This window comes from Siphateles boraxobius, unplaced genomic scaffold (assembly GCF_051911475.1).
Source record: "Siphateles boraxobius isolate OS27281-9 unplaced genomic scaffold, OSU_SipBor_1 3, whole genome shotgun sequence".
Classification (NCBI taxonomy): domain Eukaryota; kingdom Metazoa; phylum Chordata; class Actinopteri; order Cypriniformes; family Leuciscidae; genus Siphateles; species Siphateles boraxobius.
In genome coordinates, this window is record NW_027508919.1 from 4,916,579 (window position 1) to 4,939,663 (window position 23,085).

Genomic DNA, 23,085 nt, shown 5'->3' on the forward strand with positions numbered 1-23,085 from the left:
TAGTAATAACTTCTAATTATTAACAATAATTACCAATACCAATATTTATCCCATTACAAAACATTCCTTAAACTTGCAACAAACTGGAAGGTCATTTTGATGCTTTAAATTATTTTCTCCATTTCATCTTGTCAATTAAAATAGTAAGAAGAAAAAAACTAACAGACATTTTCCCTTTAATTTATTGTAAATATTTAGTTAATATTAAATAAAAAAGTTTATCAATAACAGACCATGGTTACATTTTGGTTACTGTGGTTTAACTATAGTAACCATGTTTTTGTTTTTGTTTTGTAAAAAAACATTGTTAATTTTCGTAAGGGTTCTGTTTAATAATAGGCCCACTAAACAAACATAAAGACCAGTATCAATAGTCTTTGCATGAGATGACACTGATGTAGCCTAAATGAATGTAGTGTTGGCGTATTTCTTGGAATAAGATTGTTTTGGAAAAATATTTAAAATAGCTTTCTTTTCCTCATGCTGACCAAACTCCAGACTGATAACAGAATGGAGTTTCAGGAGAGAACCCGACCGGCGCTATGACAGTGAGTCACGGGTTGAAGGGAGTGGTGATGTGATTGTTGATTGGATGTTGAAATGTTGAAGCCGCCTAACAACTCTGAACTCTCATTTACCGGCTTATATGCGAAACCAAAACATAAACAATGGTCTAAGGTAGAAAGGCTCTTGAATTTAAAGAGTTCGCTGTCTGGAAACGCTTGGAAATGAAACTGGTGAAGTTATTGATTTGTGTAGATTATCGACCGAATTGTTTTTGGATCCAAATTGACACACTGCTCAGGACAGTTTGAAATTTGAAGAGTTTTTGCTACTCACTCAATGTGAGCTGGTTGTGGTTCGGGTTTGTCATCATGGATGACGGAAGCGCGGAGACTGAAGCGCTCATTGGGAGCTCGAGTGAAGATGTTCGGTCTCACCTGGACGGAAGAAACACTCCTGCCGAGTTCAAAGTTTACAAAAGAAGATGGTTCATCTTATTTGTTCTCTGCCTGCTTAATTGTTCTAACGCAATGGTATGTTTTTTTACAAAGTTAATGTCAACACGGAAGTTTTAACCCAAGTGATGCTAACAGAATATTTTGACACTGGTCTGTCTATACGATTCATCGGTGCACGTTGTTCCCAAAACTTTGTTTGTCTGCGTAATCTTTCATCAAAATGTTCTGCAAATAGAAATATGCCAAAAGATTTGAATTGATCTCTGAAGATGGAGTACCTAAATCTAAATTACTCCATTAACTTTCGTATTACTGACGTCACGAAACCCCTCATCCAGGGTTGCAAATTTGGTTTACTTTAAACACCTAATGAAATTAACATTTAGGTTTTGTGGCTTTTAGTTTACGTCCACAATAGTTTTCACGTAGGCCTATTCATATTTAACAAAATTCAATTTACAGTATTTTTATTCCTGTAAAATGACTAAAAACATTGATGACTCATCTTGAATTCCATACATTTTTGTCCAATAAATGTTTCCGCTGAGAATGTCCCTCTCCCTGATAACCACTCTGACTTGCAATAGTAAGTAGCAAATCATACACAGCTGTGATGTAAACTAAACCATATTTTGGCATTTTTTGTTAGGCTCATGTTCAATCATAGGTATACACAAAAATCTGCATATCATATAAATTCAATTAATGCATCTCTATTGATTTATTTACTTGTTGCCGCTCAACTCGCCCCATGTATCCAGTGTTGAAACGATTTAGGAAATGTTCACACACTCCACTAGGGGCTTCAGTCTACAGGGTCATAACAGGGTCTTCCTAATAGCCCAGCTGTAGTAGGACATGGATACGTCCCCCTGAGGCTATTATCTCTGAAGAGGGCGTGTGCCAGAAAGGGGCTTGTCAATCTCAATTACGCACCCGTGGCTCCAGTGGGACTTGTCATTTGCACGGACACCATTGTATATGTGTTAAAAGGCCAAGACGTCCAAAGCTGTTCATCTGAAATACGAGAAATGTACATCATGTCTTGGCACACGGTGTCAAAGCTTAGCAGATGGTGTAATTCTGGGTTTATTTAAAGATTACAATCTTGAGGAAATCTGATAACAGCCTAAACCTGTCGGATGTGGTTCAGAATTGTAGTCTCGTGTTAGGAAGGAATTTTAAAGTACAATCAGCAATGGCAGTTCATTTTAGGAAAGCATCTTATGTTGCACAAAACGCACAAAGGATTTCTAACACTGACTGTGAAAAAAGCATCTATACATTTGAATTAATGCGAAACAGCATCCCAGTAAGTTGTGCAGTGGTGCATGAAACGACTGTATTGTGTTTTGGGATCAGCTGACTGCCATCTGTCACGCTGCTGCATACATAGAATTCTTCATAGCAAACAAATAAAGGATTTTGTGTGCAACAGTGTAAATGAACAATCAAAAACACTGCAAATGGTCTCTACACTGCAAATAATGCTTTTCAATGGTGTAAAGTACTTAAAGTCAACATGAAACGTAAGTTGCTAGTCTTTTCTTCGCTATTGTGACTTATATCTGAGTTAAGCGGCTTCTCGAACAAGAAGAACTGCAGGGTGGGACTTGATTTTGTCCATTTGGGAATTGAGTGGATGTTTGTGGTTTGCTATTGCTATGATGTCGTGTGAGTGACAGGTTGTCCCACCCTCACACCAGTAAAATTGTCATCAGAGAAGAGAAGAGATGTCGCTGCAAGAGGGAGGGGGAGTTATTTTGATTAAAGATTACAAGGCACATGAATAAAATAAAAAAAGATGTGCACGGGTAAATCATATATAATAAATACTGCAATATTCCATAAAAACAAGAACCGTCCATTTTAATTTCTTCATTACAACTCTATAAGTGGATACTCGTGTTAGTTTTTTTTATCGCTCAAACCCCATATTCTGAACTGAAGTATAATTTCTCAGTACGATTTGAACCCCTGCTGCTCATGCACACTGTGTGTTTGTCATGTTTAGCTCATGTGAGGGGCCCTTCTGACCTGTGGTTTCTGGTTTTTGCAGCTTCAGCAGTTAAATGTTGAACTGAGACTTTGTGTCGTATGAGCAAGCTGTTCCTGTCTCATGCATTTCATCAACTCAGCCGTGTCAAGACAGCAACAGAAATAAAGTATTGTCTAACATGTTGTATTGTTGTGAACTATGCATCTGTATAACTCAATGTGAGATTAAACCTTTGTTTTTATTGTGTTCTCCACAGTCGTGGCTGACCTTTGCCCCCGTGGCCGACCAGACAGCACAATATCTGCGAATCTCTCTCAACCTGGTCAACTGGCTGTCGCTAGTCTATGTAGTGGTTGCCATTTTTTTCAGTTTCATCACAACATGGGTACTGGACACACTGGGACTGCGCTTCTCGGTATACAGAACCATATTTCTCTCTACCATAAGACAATAAAGCAAATATAGTTAAAGTGATAGCTCACCCAAAAATTCTTTCAGCATTTACTCACCCTTAAGTTGTTCCAAACCTGTATGAATTTCTTTTCTTCTGCTAAACACAATAGAATATATTTTGAAGAATGTTGGAAAGCAAAGAGTTGATGGGCCCCATTGCATCCCATAGTCTAGAAAGTAAATTCTATGGAAGTCAGTGGGGTTCATTAACTGTTTGGCTACCCATATTCTTCCTAATATCTTCTTTTGTGTTCAGCAGAAGAAAGAAATTCATACAGGTTTGGAACAACTTGAGGGTGAGTAAATTATGACAGAATTGTCATTTTTTGGGTGAACTATCCCTTTAAGTTTTGTTTTCCATCTCTTATAGAACTATAAGGACTAGTTTTTGCCAAATACGATTATTAAAGTTATTTTTCCTACTGTAAAAACCATAGTAAAGCAATAATGCATGTCTTTTTTGGCAGTGTTGACTAATATCACAGTTAATTGTAAATATAATTGAAGTATCTGTGGTATTTTGGCATAAATTTTGGTTAGGCCTACCATTGTAGTGTGACACCATGCCATATTTAAAAAATGAAGGTTAAAGTAAAGTCTGTAATAACTGATCATATAGTTTTCAGTGAAACTACAGTGAATTTGTCAAAAATCTTTTCAGTTTTTTTTAACACATTCCTTTAAACTTACCGACTGCACTTTTTTTCTTGAAAAAAACGTGCTATTGGTCCAGCCTGCGACCCACTTCTGACTTTTAAAGTTTTCTCAAAAGTTAGTGTACTTGTCATTTAAGTCAAGTAATCCAAAACTTCATTATGTAAAATTAAATATTTTAATAAAATATTATTTAATTGTGTTAAAAGATTCATCCCTTTTATCCTATGCATTTAATGTTCATTTATTATTATATTTTTATCAATTATTATAACATTTAAAACATAATTTCCACTAAAAAACACAATACATCATTTGGGATTTGGTGGGAAAGAAACTGGTGAAAATGTTCATGACATATAAGAAAAGTGACAGATTCTTCCTGCGGTGGAAAGTGAAAGTCACACAGAACACATATGTTCCATTCCACTGCGCTACTTTTCCATTGTTTTTCAATGTAAACGAACTAGACTGACGTCTTTAACCATTGTGCTCACATCTCGCGTCTTCTGCTGCGTCTCGCGGCATTCTAAAAACTTTTTAAAAAACGTATATCTAGACTGACCTGTTTCTCGCATTTTTAACAGCAAAAACGTGTCCTGTGTGAACAGGCCCTTATACTTTACTTTCTTCCTATCTTCTGAAACAGCTAATCATGGGCTCCTGGCTCAACATGTTGGGCAGTGTCCTGCGTTTCGTTGGCGTGCTGAAATACATCCCAGAGTGGGCCGTGTTCCCTATGGTCATGGGCGGCCAGACGCTGTGTGCCTTCGCCCAGCCGTTGATCATCTTTGCCCCCACCAAGCTGGCAGCTCTCTGGTTCCCCGATCACCAGAGGGCCACAGCTAACATGATGGCTTCCATGGGTAACCTATTCACCCACAGCTCATGTTTTACATGGTATTCATTTCTATGTCTGTAGAATGCTAATATTCTTCTCTTTTGTTTTCCAGCAAATACTGTTGGGCTGCTCTTTGCGAATATCTTCTCTCCCATGATAATTAGTTACACCAATAATTTTTTTATGCTGGTAAGACCGCTTATGTCAGAACTTGGTCACAAATGAATTTCAATTCTTGTATGATCTCTAACAGTCCCGTCGTCTGTCTGGGTTGTAGCTCTTTATATATGCTATACCTGCCGCCGTAGCCTGTTTCCTAGCAACAGTGGGGATCCGTGAACGCGTTCCCCCGACACCCCCCTCCGCCAGCATGGTGACCTCCAGCTCTGAACCTTTTCTACAGGGGGTGAAACTGGTACTACACACACTTCTGAACAAATTGACACGGCATACAGATCTCACAACAACTCTTTACTGCTTGACTAATTAGCATTTTTCAAAAATGTATGAAACAGACTCTGATTAATGGGTGGCATTTAGTTTCCTTACATTTTGTACTGCTGTCTGAGATTCACTGTATTCTGTCACTTTTATTTACAGCTACTGACGAACAAAGCATATATGGTCCTGCTGGTGTGTTTTGGTTCAGGAATAGGAATATTCACTTGCTTTTCCACCTTTCTGGAGCAGATACTTTGTGTTAAGGGCTACTCGAATGTAAGAACCCAACAAAAGATTATTGCCAACACAAAAACCCACACGTTTACCACAAACTCTAAAGCCAACCTGTTCCATAATATTCTGAATAACTAAAATCAAATGTTTAAAAACATTTGATAAACATAGGATAGGGCGCCTGTCAGTCAGGGCACTGATCAGGGAGTCGGACGTTTTAGGAGCTGAATCGCAAAATCCTTCCAGTGCACAGGAACGTTCGCTCCCTGAAAAATCCCACAATGCACTGCAAAAACCAGGGAGCATTGATGCACACTGGAAATTACGTCTCATTACTGGAGCGCAAAACATAAAATGCACCAGCCTAGTCAAGAAATATAATGACATGCCATATTATATGTCATAAACACACATCGCTAGACAGGTAGTGAACGCAACTAGTTAACATTTATAATTAATATTCAGCTTAAATGTTGTAAGGATATGTAACAGATCAACGTGTTTACATAGCATAACAAATAATATCTAAAAGATATAGGTCCTGCATGTTGTTGAATAATACACAGCATAGATGGATGGATGAATTAGTATTAGTAGTGTTATTATAAGTAGTGTTAGCTTTGTCGAGTCAAATTATTCACTTTGTCTCTGCATTTTTAATGTAACAGGACTTTGCAGGACTGTGCGGTGCAGTTTCCATTGTTTTCGGTGTTCTGGGCGCCTTTCTCCTGGGCCTGTACGTGGACAAGACCAAGAATTTTACAGAAGTCACTAAAATAAACATGTGTTTGACATCTCTGGGCTGCTCTGTTTTTGCTGTGGTGAGTATAGCGAATGATCCCAGTGTTGTTAATGAGTGCTTGGCCTGAGATGTTGTCGTCCTGCTGTCCTTCAGGTTTCCCAGTTAAGTGAGCAGAAGTTGATCATTGGTGCAGTATGTGCGTGGTTCGGTTTGTTCGGGTACTCTGTATATCCCATCGCCATGGAGCTTGGAGTTGAATGCTCATACCCTGTGGGTGAAGCAACATCCTCTGGATTGATCTTCGTATCTGGGTAACTTTGTTTTGTTTTTTAAACCAATACTGTGGCTAAAACTCTTCTCTTTAGCTATTATAGACTAAACTGATGTGTTTAATGTGATGTTTAATCAGACAAATTCAGGCCGCCCTCTATATGCTGCTGCTTCAAGCTCTGGCCAAACCAATAGCAGATTCTTCATTATCCGTATGTGCAACTGGAGCGGATGCCAATTTGAGCTGGACAAGTGAGTGATGCACTTATTTGAAATGAAAACATACCTTTACTGAAAGATAGCGTGCAATGCACAGTGTTCACTGTGCAGTATGCTGAAAAAGCACGGCAGTATTCCAATGGCAATTAGTTTCGACCCTGCACCGAGTCATGACTCCCACCATGCTTTGCAACTCTAGTGTTGTTGGTAAGTGCACTATTTTCACTTCATCTTTCCAGCTAAACTAAACCCACTGTGTGGGTACTAGGGAAAACATTTAAAATGGGAACATGTCCAAATTAATCCAGCCTTCCGGCTTTTCCTGGTCGCTTGATGCCTTGATGAGTTAATGATAGAGTTGGGCTGAGCTCCAGGCATTCATTTGTTTTTCTCTCTCTTTCTCCTATTTGCACACTCTCACACAAACACACATTGATAGTGCCAGTGCTGGTGATGGCAGGCCTGTGTGCTCTGGGCACCTGCTGCTTTGTTGTCTTTTTCCACACGGATTACCGGAGACTCCGTGCGGAAGCCACAGCCTCACCAAAGACAGTGACAGACCAGTCAACAGGAGGAGACACCTGGGCAAACAGCACTGATGCATAAAGAGATAGGCAAAGAAACCACAGATGACAGTGTTTACGCACACTTTAAAAAGACTGTTACCTCGTTAACACGGAACATATGTGCCTTAAAGGCTAGTTTGTTTTACTCAACCACCATTAATGTTACATAAAACCTTATACGCACAAAAACATTTCTGTTTCCATTAAGAAAACAGAATATATAAAGGTACAAACTTTAAACCAAGACCAAATGTTTTATGCAATTTTAATCTCTATGTATAAATGGATTATTGCATTAAAGGGTACACAAAGATTTCTAACAATTATACTTAAAGGCATTATTATTGGTACAATATAGTTATTTTATGAGGCAAGTTGGCAACTAAGGCTATTGGTTATTTTATGAAATTAGAGGTATATTTGAGTGCAATTAAATTATTTTAAGACTTTCTACCTTAAGAGCAGAAATTAAAGATTGCTAGGTTCAAGAAACCATTCTGTATATAGCTATGCTATCATTTAAACTATGATATTGTTGTCCATATTACAGATTTATGCAATACGCAATTTGTGTGGTCAAAAGGTTTTGTATGACTGCTAAACTGTATAACGCTGTTTCTCTTCTCACTCAAGTGAAGTAATATCCTTTTTGATCAATATTTCATGGTAAATGTATTCATTTTGCAAGTAGCCATGTAACGAGCATGATTATGTACAATAAGCTAAGGTGCCAAGGACCCATTCAAAACACATACTGTGCATGATCTCTTACCAAACGTCTATCTATTTCTGCTAACTTGACCAAAGCATTTGCTATTTTTTTGTTTGTTTGTTTGTATGTAATAAAATTAATTTTATACAATCCAGAATACTGTTTTTGGGAAAAATTCATTGTGCACTTATTACACAACTGTCTATTTTATCTTAATCGTATGAAGTTCACAAAAAAATTGTTAATCATACCCAAAATAAGCAAACGTCCATCCACAACGATGTTAAAAGTTTCATTTTCTTTTCACACTAAGAACAATCAAACAATTGATTTGACATGGATTTGTTTTTGTAAAATCCCAATCACTATTTTCTAATCTACAATCTGATATGGTGAGATGCATGCAAGAACAAAAGACATAAGCAATCCTGTTTTTTTGTTTCTATTTTTGTAAAAAAGAAAAGAAAAGGAAGACATTTTATCATTCGGAATATGGCATTACATTGGCTAAAGACCTCAATCTGCTTTACAAAGGCAAACAATTGATAATGAAGAATCACTTGTAACCCAACTCAACTTCCATTTTTCAATCAAAATGACATAAAATGCATAAAAAATACAGCCGAGTAGTTTCATACCATGGTTGCTTGAGTAAAACAAAACTCGTCACCACGGTTTTCTAAACGCTGGGCTTTTTAAAAAGATCAACACTTACCACAGAGCAAATGACAATGGGTTAAAAAAAAAAGGACAAAAAAAAAACCACACTACAGAAACATATCAAGGGCCCCAAAATAAGTATGATATTTCCCAATATCACTACTAAAGCAAGCCATCTCCAATTATTCAGATGGATGTCACTAAACAGGCAGGTGTGACAGTCTGAAGTGATGCATTGTGGGATCTCAGAGCTGAAGAGCACAGAACTGCTGGTAAACAGCCAGGATGTGATGGTCGAGCTCAGCGGTGAACAGCAGGTTCTCCAGGGTGCCCATATACTGCTGGATGATCACATGATGCTGTGTGTGACAATGAAGATTGAAATTAATAAGGGCTGTTATATGACCAAATAAGACAATATAGATCAGCAAACAAATGGATCAGGACTACCATGAGAAAGATCTGCTGCAGCCTCTCGATGCAGCTCTTGTACCAGGTGGTGTTGATGTCTACGCCGCTCGTTTCACAGCGAACCAGGTGCTCTGTCAGTAACATAATGAAGCGCTGAAAGAGAGAGAGAGAGAGAGAGAGAGAGATAAAACTTATTTTGTCATCTCTTAGCTCCAGGCACTGTCTTCACATATCATAATGAACCACAAAAGGGAAACTAAGAGAGAAAGACATGAAAATAATGTAACATGCATTCTCTCCAGACAAAAAGGAATAAGGTGTAAAAGGAGTTGTGTCGTTACCAGCTATGTATCTTTTGCAGCTTTATAATTTTTTTTAAAATGTAGCTCTGTAGCCTCTATTAAAAACTAATGTACCAACAAAAAAGGTAAAATGGATATGCATAGTCATGGGCGCACCTGGAAAATTACAAGGAAAAGGTTCTTCTGTTCGCTCTGGGCCGACTCGACTTTCTCCTGCAGCTTCTCGATCTGTTCCTCCAACTGACCCTCTTCATCCTCACTGTTCTGTTTCTCCATGTCCTCTTCATCGCCGCTATCCCGCTGATACAGAAAACAAAAACCTCCTCAGATCAAGAACACACTTGGCTCCAGCGCTCTCTCAGTAGTTAGTGAACATCATTCAGTACCAGGCTTCACTTTATGTGAAACAAAGCTTTTAAAAGGACCCAAACATACTCATATTGACTTTTTACAACCAAATGTTCTAAAATGTTTATTTGTTTTAACGCCATGCCAGCTACCCTGGCTATATTCAGGGCGAGATAGAGATTTAAAAAAAGAAAAAATCTTTTGCAGATAAAAATTCTAAAACTAGATCTAGTCTTTTCTTCATTAAAAATCTACTAATGAGAGTCAACTGAAATAAAGAATTCGAACAGAGTTCAATCTATCACAGTCCATCAAAATATGCTTCAGTGATAATGGATTCTGGCACGAGGGACATAGAGGATCACCCGTTAACAGAGTTAGTCTGGAGTGCCCTATTCCACAGTGTCTGTAGGTAATATGACCCCAGCGATTTCCAAAATGATTTTAAACTAACCACAGGATTGATTTTGTAAAGTTTTTTTGTTATACAATGATCCCATTCAGCTTGCCATTTCTTGCAGATATAAGTATTTTCTAAAATAAATTAAAAATATTTTAGAAATAATGGCACATAATAATTTTGTAAACATTTCCCTTAAATGTACATTATGCTGTTTCCATCAAATTATTTCATTAAAGGGACAATGTGTAGTTTTTTAGGTATTTTATTATCTAAAATCAATATTTTTATTCATAAATATGTCCTCAATGGTGTACAAATACCTCTGCCAATTATCTGACTTATCCTCGTAAATGAAGAATTTATTATCTTTATATACATGTGACGTGTAGGTCCACGGAGGCTTCCATGTAGTTCCGCCATCTTGAAAAACTATAAAAGCAGAGAGGGTCAAAACGTACTAGGCCAACGCATTTCCACAACGCGTTTTCGTTCAGAGCCAACATCACGTAACTGAAAGTAGCAGAAACGGCTTTTTGGTACATAACAGCTACCGTAGATGCAACACGCATTTGAAAAAGCGAGGCGCTGGAGAGCACAATTCGTTTGAATGCAAAATACAATTTCACCGTTAGATGGGAGACATTCCTACACAGTGTCCCTTTAAATAAGATATACTTCAATACAGTGTCCAAAGACTTACTGTCCTCTCCTCAAGCAAATAAAGTCTATAATAATATAACTAATAGTCTTTTACTTTAAGAAATGTAGTTATGTAATTCCCAAAGGACTAAATCTGCTCTCTCAAATTATATACACACTTTACCATTTACTTTTATAAAATAACAAATATAAATAAAATAACCTTTATAACCAGAATAAAACAAATATAAAAAGGTATATATACACCAATGAAACAATATGTAAAAAAATTTAAAAAAAGCATTGCCAACCCAAACCCAATTTTGAAAGCAATAAATAACAGAATTGCATACTGTGAGATTTTAAACCCATTTACTATCTATTAGAAATTTGAGTTAGTCTGACTGAAAGTAGTTTTGGGATAGTAGTGTCTGGGACTCTCAGTAGCATGAATAAAACAATAAAATAGACATATGTTGTCTCAGGGACATAAAGGATTCAGCAACGTGACTAAACATTGCAACTGACATGACCAGAAGCCAAATTTCTAGTTGTCTGTCTTGTGTATTCTCACTAACAGTTACTCGCAGTTATTGTTGAATGAGAAAGTCTGTTGGCCTTAGGCCGACTCCAACGGTATTAATACAGCAACCAATGTAGACATTTCAGATATCAACTTCCCTGCTCAAACAAATGATGCAACTTAAACCCTTAAAAAAGTAACAGTGAGGACAGTCAGTCCTAAAGATCGGAATTGTGAAGCCCATGTGCAAACATGGCAGTCAAGATGCGTTTCTCTTCTACCTTTTTGTTCTGTTGCTTCTCCAGCTTTTCTTTCGCCTCATCCAGCTCTTTTTGGATCTTCTGCACGTGCTTGTTCATCTTCCGGATGGTTGAATGAAGAATCTCCCACACATAAAACCTGCATAGGCCCAATGAACGGAAATCAATTCCAGCTGCAGTCACCTCACCTGCACATGTAAGTGTGTCTGAGTGTGCTCTGAGGTATACCTGGTGAAATCATGAGCCATTTCAGGAGAGAACACCCAGTTGGCCACAGCCGCACAGTCCACGATCTGGGTCCGAATAAACTTGTCCACCAACACTGAGATCATCTGAAACAGTACATTCACGACATGAGCTTCCATAGATGCCACAAATGGCATGCAATAAGACAATAAAATATGAAGTCTGAATGATCCCACCAGTGGGTGGTTCTTCCAGAACTCGTACAGAACCCGGAGGATGTGCAGTTTCCCCTCATCACAATCTGTGAGGGCCTTCAAAACCTCATGAAACCTGAGAGAGAAAAGAAATGTGCCCATCATCGTTTACGAGAAGTAAAAACCCGAGCATTTTATAAGCTTTGATACATTCTCAATGATCTGTGCTTTGAGAAATTACAGGCGCCTTTTGTGAGCAGAAGGAGAGGAAACGCGGAGCCAGCCGCTGGCAGGCCTGTGTGGGGTTTGGCAGGAGTTACTCACTTGGCCAGGGCACTGAAGGAGTGACTGAAGGACTTTGCAGCCAAATGGAGCAGCGTCTGCAGGAACACTTCAATCTTTAGAGGGTTGAAGCCATCGCCCTCATCTGGACAGAGAGGAGAAGTGTGGTTAGATACAGAACACCACACATTTACATTTATTCACGTAGGGGACACTTTTATTCAAAGAGACATTCAAAGGAGGAACATCAAGGAATTGTTCACAAAAGCCAACAATACTCATAGCACACATTGCCAAGTTCGAAGTATAATTATAAATTCTGTGGGTTTTTTTAATGCTTTTAGAATTAATCTCTTGTGCACCAATTTTTTATTTAAAAAAATGCAGCTTTGGAGAACATAAGAAACATTTCTTATCATCAAAGTTGATACTTTAGTATTCTTTGATGAATAGAAAGTTTAAAAAGAACAGCATTTACTTGAAATTTTAATCTTTTGTAACATTATAAATGTTGTTACTGTCACTTTTGAACAATTTAATCCCTTTGCCAAATAAAAGCATTCATTTTAGGAATGTCCCAATATTTTGTACCCCCGAGTCATTGAATGTTGAGTATCTTGCCGATACTGAGTCCCGATACTTGTATTTTTCTAGTGCTTGGTGCACACTTCAAATACACTGTTTACAGGACCGTGCAGAGAGTTCCCCAGGGGCAGGGGCTCAAATGTCTATCACTATGGAGTAATTCCATTAGAATAATCACTATAGTAATTATATTTATAGACCTATTTTATATATGACATTGTAGACATTGTAAATCGACTTCAGTGGTCTGTCATGTATTTTATATGTACAAAAAGCAGAATAATTGCAAAAACGCGTTATATCAAAAATGCCTCAAATAGTATGACTGCAGATAAAAAATTAAGTAAATAAGTGACTTAAGTGATTCATTACAAACGTGTGCATCAAATATGCTAAACATGTGTGTGTGACATGCTAGAACAGACCACATTGGTACTCGCACATCACACACGGGCTGTGTCTGAAATCGCCCTCTATATAAATTGGGCACTATTTGAGGGAACAGCCATTTATAGTGGCATCTGAAACCATAGTGGACGTTATCGAGTTCACTCATTTAATCCCACAATGCAAAGCAAAAACGAGTGTACAACTGTTTTACGCTCAATGGCAAGAGAATACCCTAAATGCAATGTGAGGGTCATGCCGAATTAATTCCTGAGTCTGACCAGAAGATGACGCCCGCAGCTGAATCATCCATCCATTTTTCAAACCGCTGGTCCAATATGGCTACAGCGTAATATTCTGCAGGTAGAAATTCCTATTTAATTGATTATTAAATTGTTCAATTAAGGTTTATATATAGTTTCCATGACAGAGTTTGCTAAATTTCAAATGATTATTAAACCGCAAGCACAAACTACGCAAAGAAAAAAGCCCTTCCGGTGCACTCAGTGTCCGATTTCACTCACTCGTTTTCATCAACTCCTTCAAGTGGACCATATTAGTGAAGTAATGTAGGGAATAGTAAATGAGGGTACGGGGACGATTTCGAACACAGCTTTGCACATTTCCTTTTATTGGCAGTTGGCATACCCACTTGAAGGGGCACACCGCCACCTACTATGCAACACGTGCATGGCAGCTGGCATAAAATAAAGGATCAGGCTCAGGACAGTTGATACTGATCCTTGAGATCGGTATCAACATTGTCCCCTCGGCTCGGGACATCCTTAATTTATTTAAAAGGAAATCTTACAGACCCCCCCATCTGCCACAATAATGCATTATGTAAATACATCATAAATATATTGTTAATTACGGTAAGCACATCACATGATTAATTATATAACCTTTTAAAAATCAACTGATAGCCCTAAACTAATGATGTAAGAGTATGATTGGCAAGTGAATTATGCACTAAACCAAAGAAAGACCCACCATCATCATCATCCTGGTTGGGATTAGGGACGTCTTTTAGAATGATAAGAATCTCCTCATTAGATGCCCGGTTTTTGATAGCGTTACCCACTGTAGTTGTCACAGGAAATCCTGGTAATGAAGCTGAAAAAAAAACAAGTCAAATTACACCGCAATATCACAACTGTACTATAATATTACATAATATAGCTGTTAAAATCATAGTAAAACTTGCTGGTTGTCACTGGTTCAGAATGTAAAATTAAAAAGATTGAAGGTTTTGTTTCAGTGCAAACATGTATACATGCGCACACATAAATACAAATGTATGCATGAAATCACAGATGTGTTGATGCATCTGAACATACTGCTGTTCTCCTCTCCATATTTATAGAAGCACACAGGGTCAGCAGGGATCAGGACAGAGAAACTTGCAGGGACAATATCCACTATCCTCTGATGGTACGACAACCTGCAGGTTTATAAGCCAAGGCTCATTGTTAATAAACAGCACAACATGTAGCAGCTATTATGAAAAGTTGCAATGCAACTGAATAAAAATGTGTGAGAAATTTACCTCATACACTTTTCCAAAACCTCTTTAACAAACTTGGGTTTGGGCTTTTCAAGGTCTTGAGTCAAGCAGTCAGCCCTGAAGAGATCATAGTTCAATGCTTCAATACAGTGTCTTATACACAGAGACAGTGCATAGCTTGTACAAATATAAGAGAATCAGATCAATATGATTCCCAGAAGTAAACAGCTCATCCTCACCAGTCATCCCAGCTCCATCTGAACTGGAAGTTACTTAAATGATGCGAGAACCAGTTGATAAGTCTGAAAAGCAGAAAAAGTTTCTCAGGCCTCTTTATAGTCAATCTGAGGGTGCTTTCACACCGGCAGTTTAGTTTGAAACAGGGCATAGTTCACATGAAAATTTGATCATGTAAAAGCTTTTATGCGGACCTGGAAGCGCACCGAGGTTACCGAACAAGAGACTACCTGTAAGAGTTGGTCTGAGTTCGGTTGCAACGGAACTGTGACACAATTCAGGTAAAAGTGAAAGAAACTGGGAGTGGACTCAAGTGCACACTTGTTCAGGAAGTAACGTAACCTGCGCATGCCAGTATGTAAGGGATGACAGATAATTTACCTTGGAGACAAGCAAGAGTGAGCTACAGTGTAATTGTGGAGAATGAGTCCAATCCGAAAAGCAAATGAATTGTTAACAATCCGCTGTCTCCTCAAAAGTGTTTGTTTGCAAGCAACAGAAAGCTGCCTTCATGCAACGCACATACAGTAGATGCAAGTGTCGTTTACTCTGCTGCGCATAATATGACTAATTTAATTTTAATTTTTTTAAAAAAATGCAATACATTGACCCGCGTTCTGTTTTCTATCATGCACATTTGTGATGACGAAAGAATTCGAAAGAATCAAGTGTGCGTGAAACCAGACCAACACTGCAGGGGGCGCCAGAAACAACTCAGATTGCAGCAAACGTGCCTGTGTGATAGCACCCTGAATTTTGCTAAAACTATTTTTTTTTTAATGAGGATTACATTCAAACTCTGTCATCATAGTTTTACTCTTAGAAAATTCAGCTGGATAACTTTACCTGCCTAGATTTATTGAGATATATTATTTAAACCAATCTATTCAACCTCATATTCGGACCCACCGGTCTACACAGGTTGTGTTCATCGTGTCCAGCCTCATGTACATCATTTCTGTGGCTTGAGCAAGCTGAATAACGGCGGGTTAAAGAAAACTACAAGAGCAGGAGACACTCATCCCTTGTTTACACAAGTCAAATATGGGTCCTCCTGCCAGAGCTGAGGTGCAATATGTCATAATCAATAACAAATTCACATGACTTTCAGTCAGTATGAAGGATACGACTTGTGGTAAAGAGCCCGGTTGTAGTTTGCAGAGCTCAATGAGTAACGCAGTGTACATGACATCAATGTGAGGAGGAGTAGGCAGCTGGAATAACTCGCCAAATATCACCTACAGAGAGATAACAGATACAGCATTACACCAAAGTCCCATATCCAAGACAAATATTTTGCCACATTATCAAATAAAAATGATCAGCATCACATTGCTATTTACCTCCACAATATGGTAGTTAAGGGGTATCTTGTTTTTTCCAGGGTAGCTGAGCAATTGGGCAGCGCTGTGAAAGAAAAAGAAGACAGAGAGAAAGAGAAAAAGAGAAAGAGAGAGATAGGTTAAAGGCCAAGTATATAGACTAGATTTAAAAGAACCAAAATCAGCCCAGTAGGCCTTTAAACTCTAATGCTATCAGCAAATGCAGATGACTGACCAGGTCTTCCTCTCCCTCCAGTGAGACTTGATGATGCAGTGCAGGTTCTCCTCAATCACAAAGCGCTCGACTGAATGACTTCCAGGCATCACTGGCCCCTGACAACAGATAGACGGACATTATAACACTTACACATACAACAGCATCAACAAGAACATGCATGAAGTATAAACTTAAAATAAATTTAAAAAATATAATAACATAACTTATCCATTACCGTTAAAAAGTTAGGGCTCAGTAAGATTTACAAAGAGTTACAAAGGATTTCCATTTCAAATCAATGTTGTTCTTTTGAACTTTAAATTCATCAAATAACTAAACAAAAAAATAGTACAAAATAAAAAAAAAGTTTCGACAAAAATAATAAGCAGCACAACTGTTTTCAACAGTAATAGTAACACATGTTTCTTGTGCACCAAATCAGCATTTTAGAATAATTTCTGAAAGATCATATGACACTGACACTGCTGAAAATTATCCATTGCCATTACATTTAAAAATATATTCCAATAGATAAAAGGTTATTTAAAACATTAATATTTAAAATAATATTACATAAAAATATTACTGTTTTATTTTATAAAATATTTTTTTTATACTTGGTGAGCATAATAGACTTAGTGTAAACGTTTTACATCTCAATTCCTAGAAACCCAAAATAATATCAACTAATAACAACATAGCCTAAGAATCCCTATAACGTTCTCCTGAATTTTTGTTTCACTTGTTAATGCATCATATTATGGAAGTTAAATGAGCAGTTTCATGTTTTTAAAGGGTAACTAAACACTAAAACAACTTTTTTTAGTTAATGATCTGTAAGAATGGAGCTTCATAAATGCTGTTCATTGATTCCAGAAATTTTTTTGACATTGGGGTTTAAAGTGTTTTAATTCTACAATACAGGTATATGGTGTAAAAACGTCTGAGTGCTGCCCTCTTCAGGTTGAACGGTGGCTACTGCAGTTGAATTTTCCTATTGGATGTTTGGGGTGGTTCGTGACGTAAGGGGTTGCCGGTGACGTAGGCAGGTTCCATACAAAGAGATGCATCTCAGGGGCACGCCCCGCTCCGCTGGGCTCTGCCCACTTTTCCAGCATTTTTCAAATATTGCCAGTGGGTGGAGTCAGGCTCTGACCAGGGGTTTAGTTACCCTTTAAAGGGGTGGTTTGGAATTTTGGACATCGGGCCTCATTTACAAGTTAGCCTGTGTGTTATTTACCAGTGGAGTCAGTTTTCGAAAATGTTCACCCAGTCCTTCCAGTTGCATAGTTCGCCGGTGCTAGGCTAGCGCGAGTCAATGGTATTGGTTAGCCTACCATTAAAACAGTTTTATCCACTCCACAGTTCACCAAAAGCACATCAATTATAACGCCAGACTATCGATGTAAATGTCTGTTGAGAGAATAATGTTAGAAATCAAACTACCCTTTCATCGCATTGCAATAGTTATACTTTGTTCCCTGTATTTATTAGCATAGTCTACAGCAGCGGCGGAGTGATATTAAGTTACCTAGGCAACCGAGAGAGCCGGTCCACATGACAATCACGCAAGTGTATTTACCTGCCGCTGACACTCGTCATCACTACAGAAACAGAGTTTATTTCAAGAATAAAGCAACAAGTCATATGATTATGGCCACATTTGAAAGCCATGACAATGTTTCGGACTTTGACGACGATGAAGATGAGGAAATGTGTGTTATTCAACGAACCATAACGTTACATGTATGAGCCAGAATACACAGACGAAGAACTAATCGAGATGGATGCTAAAAGGTCAGAAAGAGAAAAAATTCTCCACAATGCATTGAACTGTAACGTTATCTCCACTAATGTTGTCGGTGTCGATCTATCAGTTATGAAAGAGTAGCTTCATTAGCTAGCTAACGTTAGAGTAGCCTAATAAAAGTTATTTTTATTATGCGATTCTGTTGTGTTTACTTTCCGGTGCAGTACTACTCCCGGAGCAAAGTAAAATTCCACCGCTGCTGAGAAACTAGTTCCTGTAAATGTAATTCGATCATTGAAATATACTTTGATATGTCAAACTACATTGAGTAGTTTGATTTCTAACATTATTCTCTCAACAGACATTTACATCGATAGTCTGGCGTTATAATTGATGTGCTTTTGGTGAACTGTGGAGTGGATAAAACTGTTTTAATAGTAGGCTAACCAATACCATTGACTCGCGCTAGCCTAGCACCGGCGAACTATGCAACTGGAAGGACTGGGTGAACATTTTCGAAAACTGACTCCACTGGTAAATAACACACAGGCTAACTTGTAAATGAGGCCCGATGTCCAAAATTCTGAACCACCCCTTTAAGGTATAAGGCCCTTTTTCTTTTGATGTTCCATTATAACTGAATGTAACATTATTACTGTACCTCTGGGGCATCAGTGTAGTCAAACATGCGGAAGACAACGTGAGGCATGGGATAGACAGCGTCGTCGGAGTGGGCTGGAGGTGTGAAAGGGGGCAGGTTGTGCTGCAGGGCTTCACACAGCACACTGTCAAATGCAATATAAGGCCGCAGGATGTGACGCTCCTGCCAGCGGTCCTTCTTCAGCTTCTGCACCTGGGCCCACAGACAGTCCAAATACTACAGAGAGAGACACAAAGGACATTCATTCAAGTAAAAAGATAGAGCATCGGTTTCTCAATTTGTGAGTTGCAGGTCTTTTCTGAAAGGGCCACTGACAAGAAGCTAAATAATTTCACTTATTAACTGTTAAAAGGGAAGAGACAGCGCTTTCCATATCTTTTGTTTGTTGATGTCAAAGGTTATCAAGCTTTTTTGTCAAAGCTTTTTATCAAACTTTACGGTGCAAATTCATCTGTCACTTTGTAGAAGCTAGTCAAATTAGACAGAAGCCAACATGGACTGGTTGCAGGATGTCCCCATCCTCAAAATACATGAACAAAACAAAATACAACTCAGACTACATTAAATACAGGTTATTAGTTTCTATTGTGTTGTGTAGACACTTTCTATCCAATGTCCTAAAGTAAAACCAGTTAAGAACTGTGACTGGCATTTTGTTAGTGCTCATAGTTAAAGTGGGTGTGTGTGTGTGTGTCTGGGGGGGGGCTCTCACCTCTTCCTGTGGGTGGGGCTTTTCTGCAGTCCACACCTGCAGCATGGGAACATGAATCTTCTGACGCCGCCTGTAGCAAAACCCAGATCATGACATTTCACAGCAGACTCCTTTGTACTCTACACATTTTAACCACGTAACCACATTTTAGCTGTCAAACCTCATAATAATTGTCAAAATTATAGTCCGTAACTTTGGGAATTTAACAGAACTGCATGCGTCTTGTGGAAGAACATTATAGCCTGAGCTACTTCTCTCTGTTTATGTCTATGACGAGTCACGCAGGTACTGGGATACTCTGCAGCGGTACGACCCCGAACCAGTCTAAAATAGTCTGGATATAAACACTTATTATAGGTGTACCATAGTGATTCGGGATTAGACAAAGGCACGGTTTGGAAAATGGATTCATGATGTACTTGCTATCATACATGTTTAACAAAAAAAGTTACGGACTGCAGCTTAAAGCTAAAAGTTAGTGGTTTTAAAAAGAACAGGATATCCAAGCTGGCACCTTTTTCCATCAGTGCACATTACAAAGGGACAAAGAAACTTGCTTATGTTTTTAACCCTATAAAACCTTCTGTACCATTTTTGATACGCACATTTCTACGGCTTCTAAATTATCAACATGATCAAAACCTGTTGTCTGCAATCTGATACCGGGCTTCTTTCGTCTGATTGATAGATCACACGTTTTTTAGGAAGTAAAACTATAAAACATTCCCATTCAGGTCATGGTTCATGTGTCTTTTTGTTGAGAAATCATTACGGATTTTTATAAAGAAAACATAAGAATAATTTATATTGTTATTAACATTTTAATCAAGCAACTTAGGTTTGGGAAAATTTCTTTGTAACAATCTCTCAATCATCATTACATTGCTTTGCATTATTTTTTTTGCCCCCACAATAAAACCTACAGGGCTTTGATCATAAAACTAAGCATTTATTATCATATTAATATGACACATTATTGTGACTACTGATAATTATATGCATTGTATGCAAGTAGCCTGCTACTGTTATGAAGATCCTATTGTTTTGCATTAAAAGCTAAACAGAAATGTTTTCTTCCAACTATGAGCGTCATATTCTTTTATATATATAGTCTTAATGTTTAATAAACTTCTATTGAATTTTTAATTTTACTTCATATGTCAGGCTTTACAGGGTTAATATCGTAGCCTAACATCAAATTTTGAAGTTCTACATTATTTCCCCATGAATATTACATCTCATGCCAATGATGCCATCTTTTCATTCATTTCCGTATTATACCATTAATACATGTCAAATGGGAGAAATGACACTGCTGAAAGAGGAACCTACTTTAAATATCCCTCGATTTGGTTAAACAAGCGATCCATTTCCACATCCTTCTTCTCGTACAGCTCCTTGCCAACCCAAGGCAGACTGGACAGCACAACGTACACATACCAGTCAGATCGCACCTGTAAGGACACATCTGTTAGCCTCACGATTATCTATGAACATGATCTGCAAGGAAGCTGGAGGTCATGTTTACCTGTGGTATGTCTTCTTCCTGTGTGACACTGACAAAGTTCTCAAACATTGCAACCATGGAGGGAGCTGCGATGACGTGACAGTTCACCAGATCACTGAGAAAGCGCACCTGCAGAGAACATGGGAAATTAAACACCATTTTTTTATATATATATATATATATATATATATATATAAAGGCTAAACAATACATACCAAGTAAAGAGCCTCAGTGTAAAGGTTTGATTTTAGTGTCTCCTTGAGTTGTCGGATCATGGCCTCCACAAACTCTCCTCCAAAGTTGTAATTGCGAGCATTGAGAAGTCCAACCAGTGTCGTGTAAACCGTCAACTTCTCCGGCAGAAGCCTTGCACTATGCAAAACAAACAAAATGTGTTATACAACATCTGCTGCAATTGTGAGATTCCCTTTTCAAGCAAAAGTTCGCTTACACAGCACATAGGATGCGTAGGATTTTGCTTTTATAATTAGGGAGATCCGCCTCCAGGACACCAGCTAGGCCCTCCAAATTGCTTTCTAAGGAGGACGTACTCTGGAAACATACACAGAAAAATATATATTAATCAGTTGTCTTATGAAAATTGTAATTATTGTAATTTAAACAGCACTTCTGCATAATAAACAAGGGATGTGAGTTGATACCTTCTCTCCGACACGACATATCAGTGACTCCAGGCGGTCTTCAATCTCAATGGGTTCAGACGTCCTCCTCCGTTTGTGAGGCTGGGAGCCGGCTGGAATGAAAAGGTTAAGAACATGAACATATTTTAGGCATTTATAAAAGTGACTTCTTTTAAAAAATGACTTTTTAAACCAAAAAATTTGTGTCCGTGGGGAACTGATTTGATGGTTGTGATTTGCTATTGCTGTGATGTCATGTGAGTGACAGGTTGTCCCACCCTCACGGCAGTAAACGCATCATCAGATAAGAGAAGTTATTTTCATTAAAGATTGAGGGCACATGAATTAAAATAATAATAATGCCATGCATTGATAAATTATTTATATTTATAAATGATATTGTTATGGTTTGTAAAAAAAAAAAAAAAGGCCATTTTGAATTATTTACTGTCATTACTGGATTTTGTAGTAAAGGTTTAGGAATGCCTTCTTGCAATGAGGTTGTTGGGTAAAATATAAACATTTAATGCTAAATAAAAGTAATATAAAGTGCAATGGCATGGTGTTGAGAAGCACAAAGTATAAGGAGCAAAAGCAGTACTGGCTCTGCTGGAATAATGAAATTTCAAATAGAATTTGAATACAGAAGCAATCCTAATAGATCCAATCTTACTATTGTCATTATGTAAGGAGATTTGCGTATTATTAAAAACAAGTTCAAAGAGCTTTGTTTATCTGAAAGCTTCCTATCTGCTTAAAAAGTAACATTTAATTGGTTACTTGAGCTTTTTCTAAATGCAAATGTAGGCTACTTAATGCAAATAAACAGAATAGAGAAGTCAAACACTGCACCCTTCGGCTGCCATATTACAGTGAGCAAGTATTGTATTCACAAAGAAACACAAAATGAAAATTGCATTAACACACATCTCTGTCAACGTGCATGCTAACACGCTAACCACTCACCATCACCCTCATCGCTGTGCCTTCGCCTGGACATTTCTCAAGTTTAATATTTAGACTGTTGAAAGAGTATGAAAGAAACACAAACAATATACTTTTTCAAAATGTTATATATCCACTGAATTGCGTTCAGTAAAGCCTGTAGCTTTGAATGATATCAACCGTTAGACACACTAGGAAAATAAAAGCGGTTTGATTTAAGGAAAACACATCCGGCCTAGCAGCTGCGTCAACGGAAACACGTGTATTGTTGCGACTCGTGATAAGAAGTCCGATTCATTTCCGCAAGTCGGTT

The 23,085-nt window shown here is 38.0% G+C and overlaps 2 protein-coding genes across 3 annotated transcripts; one reads left to right on the forward strand and one right to left on the reverse strand.

The window, feature by feature from the left end:
* The first annotated feature begins 579 nt into the window (after positions 1–579).
* slc49a3 (solute carrier family 49 member 3) lies at positions 580–8,247 on the forward strand. The gene is made up of 10 exons (XM_077247527.1): positions 580–1,037; positions 3,218–3,376; positions 4,718–4,934; positions 5,022–5,098; positions 5,187–5,324; positions 5,510–5,626; positions 6,253–6,405; positions 6,480–6,637; positions 6,736–6,848; positions 7,255–8,247. Exons 1-10 carry the CDS (start codon positions 876–878, stop codon positions 7,419–7,421), a joined length of 1,461 nt encoding a protein of 486 aa, XP_077103642.1. The 5' UTR covers positions 580–875; the 3' UTR covers positions 7,422–8,247.
* Positions 8,248–8,364: 117 nt separating this feature from the next.
* On the reverse strand, positions 8,365–23,030 carry ncbp1 (nuclear cap binding protein subunit 1). Of its 2 annotated transcripts, none has more exons than XM_077247526.1 (23): positions 22,794–23,030; positions 21,849–21,940; positions 21,638–21,738; positions 21,402–21,558; positions 21,208–21,315; positions 21,012–21,133; positions 19,680–19,749; positions 18,968–19,183; positions 16,575–16,672; positions 16,361–16,424; positions 16,145–16,255; positions 15,927–15,991; positions 15,020–15,082; positions 14,823–14,897; positions 14,614–14,717; positions 14,267–14,389; positions 12,344–12,446; positions 12,062–12,155; positions 11,868–11,971; positions 11,661–11,778; positions 9,623–9,766; positions 9,204–9,317; positions 8,365–9,112 (listed from the first exon to the last, which is right to left on the reverse strand). In XM_077247526.1, exons 1-23 carry the CDS (start codon positions 22,825–22,827, stop codon positions 8,999–9,001), a joined length of 2,394 nt encoding a protein of 797 aa, XP_077103641.1. In that variant the 5' UTR covers positions 22,828–23,030; the 3' UTR covers positions 8,365–8,998. The 2 variants fall into 2 exon arrangements, with proteins under 2 accessions (XP_077103641.1, XP_077103639.1); XM_077247524.1 differs by having other exon boundaries at positions 9,623–9,769; positions 22,794–23,010.
* Positions 23,031–23,085: the final 55 nt, after the last annotated feature.

Excerpts from the sequence above, each read along its gene's own strand:
- slc49a3 (XM_077247527.1), top strand. The coding sequence starts at position 876 with ATGGATGACGGAAGCGCGGAGACTGAAGCGCTCATTGGGAGCTCGAGT. Across the intron at positions 3,377-4,717 it reads CACTGGGACTGCGCTTCTCG|CTAATCATGGGCTCCTGGCT; the intron begins GTATACAGAACC and ends CTTCTGAAACAG. Across the intron at positions 6,406-6,479 it reads GCTGCTCTGTTTTTGCTGTG|GTTTCCCAGTTAAGTGAGCA; the intron begins GTGAGTATAGCG and ends GCTGTCCTTCAG.
- ncbp1 (XM_077247524.1), bottom strand. The coding sequence starts at position 22,827 with ATGTCCAGGCGAAGGCACAGCGATGAGGGTGATG. Across the intron at positions 16,673-18,967 it reads ACTACACTGATGCCCCAGAG|GGGCCAGTGATGCCTGGAAG; the intron begins GTACAGTAATAA and ends ATCTGTTGTCAG. Across the intron at positions 12,156-12,343 it reads TCCTTCAGTGCCCTGGCCAA|GTTTCATGAGGTTTTGAAGG; the intron begins GTGAGTAACTCC and ends TTTCTCTCTCAG.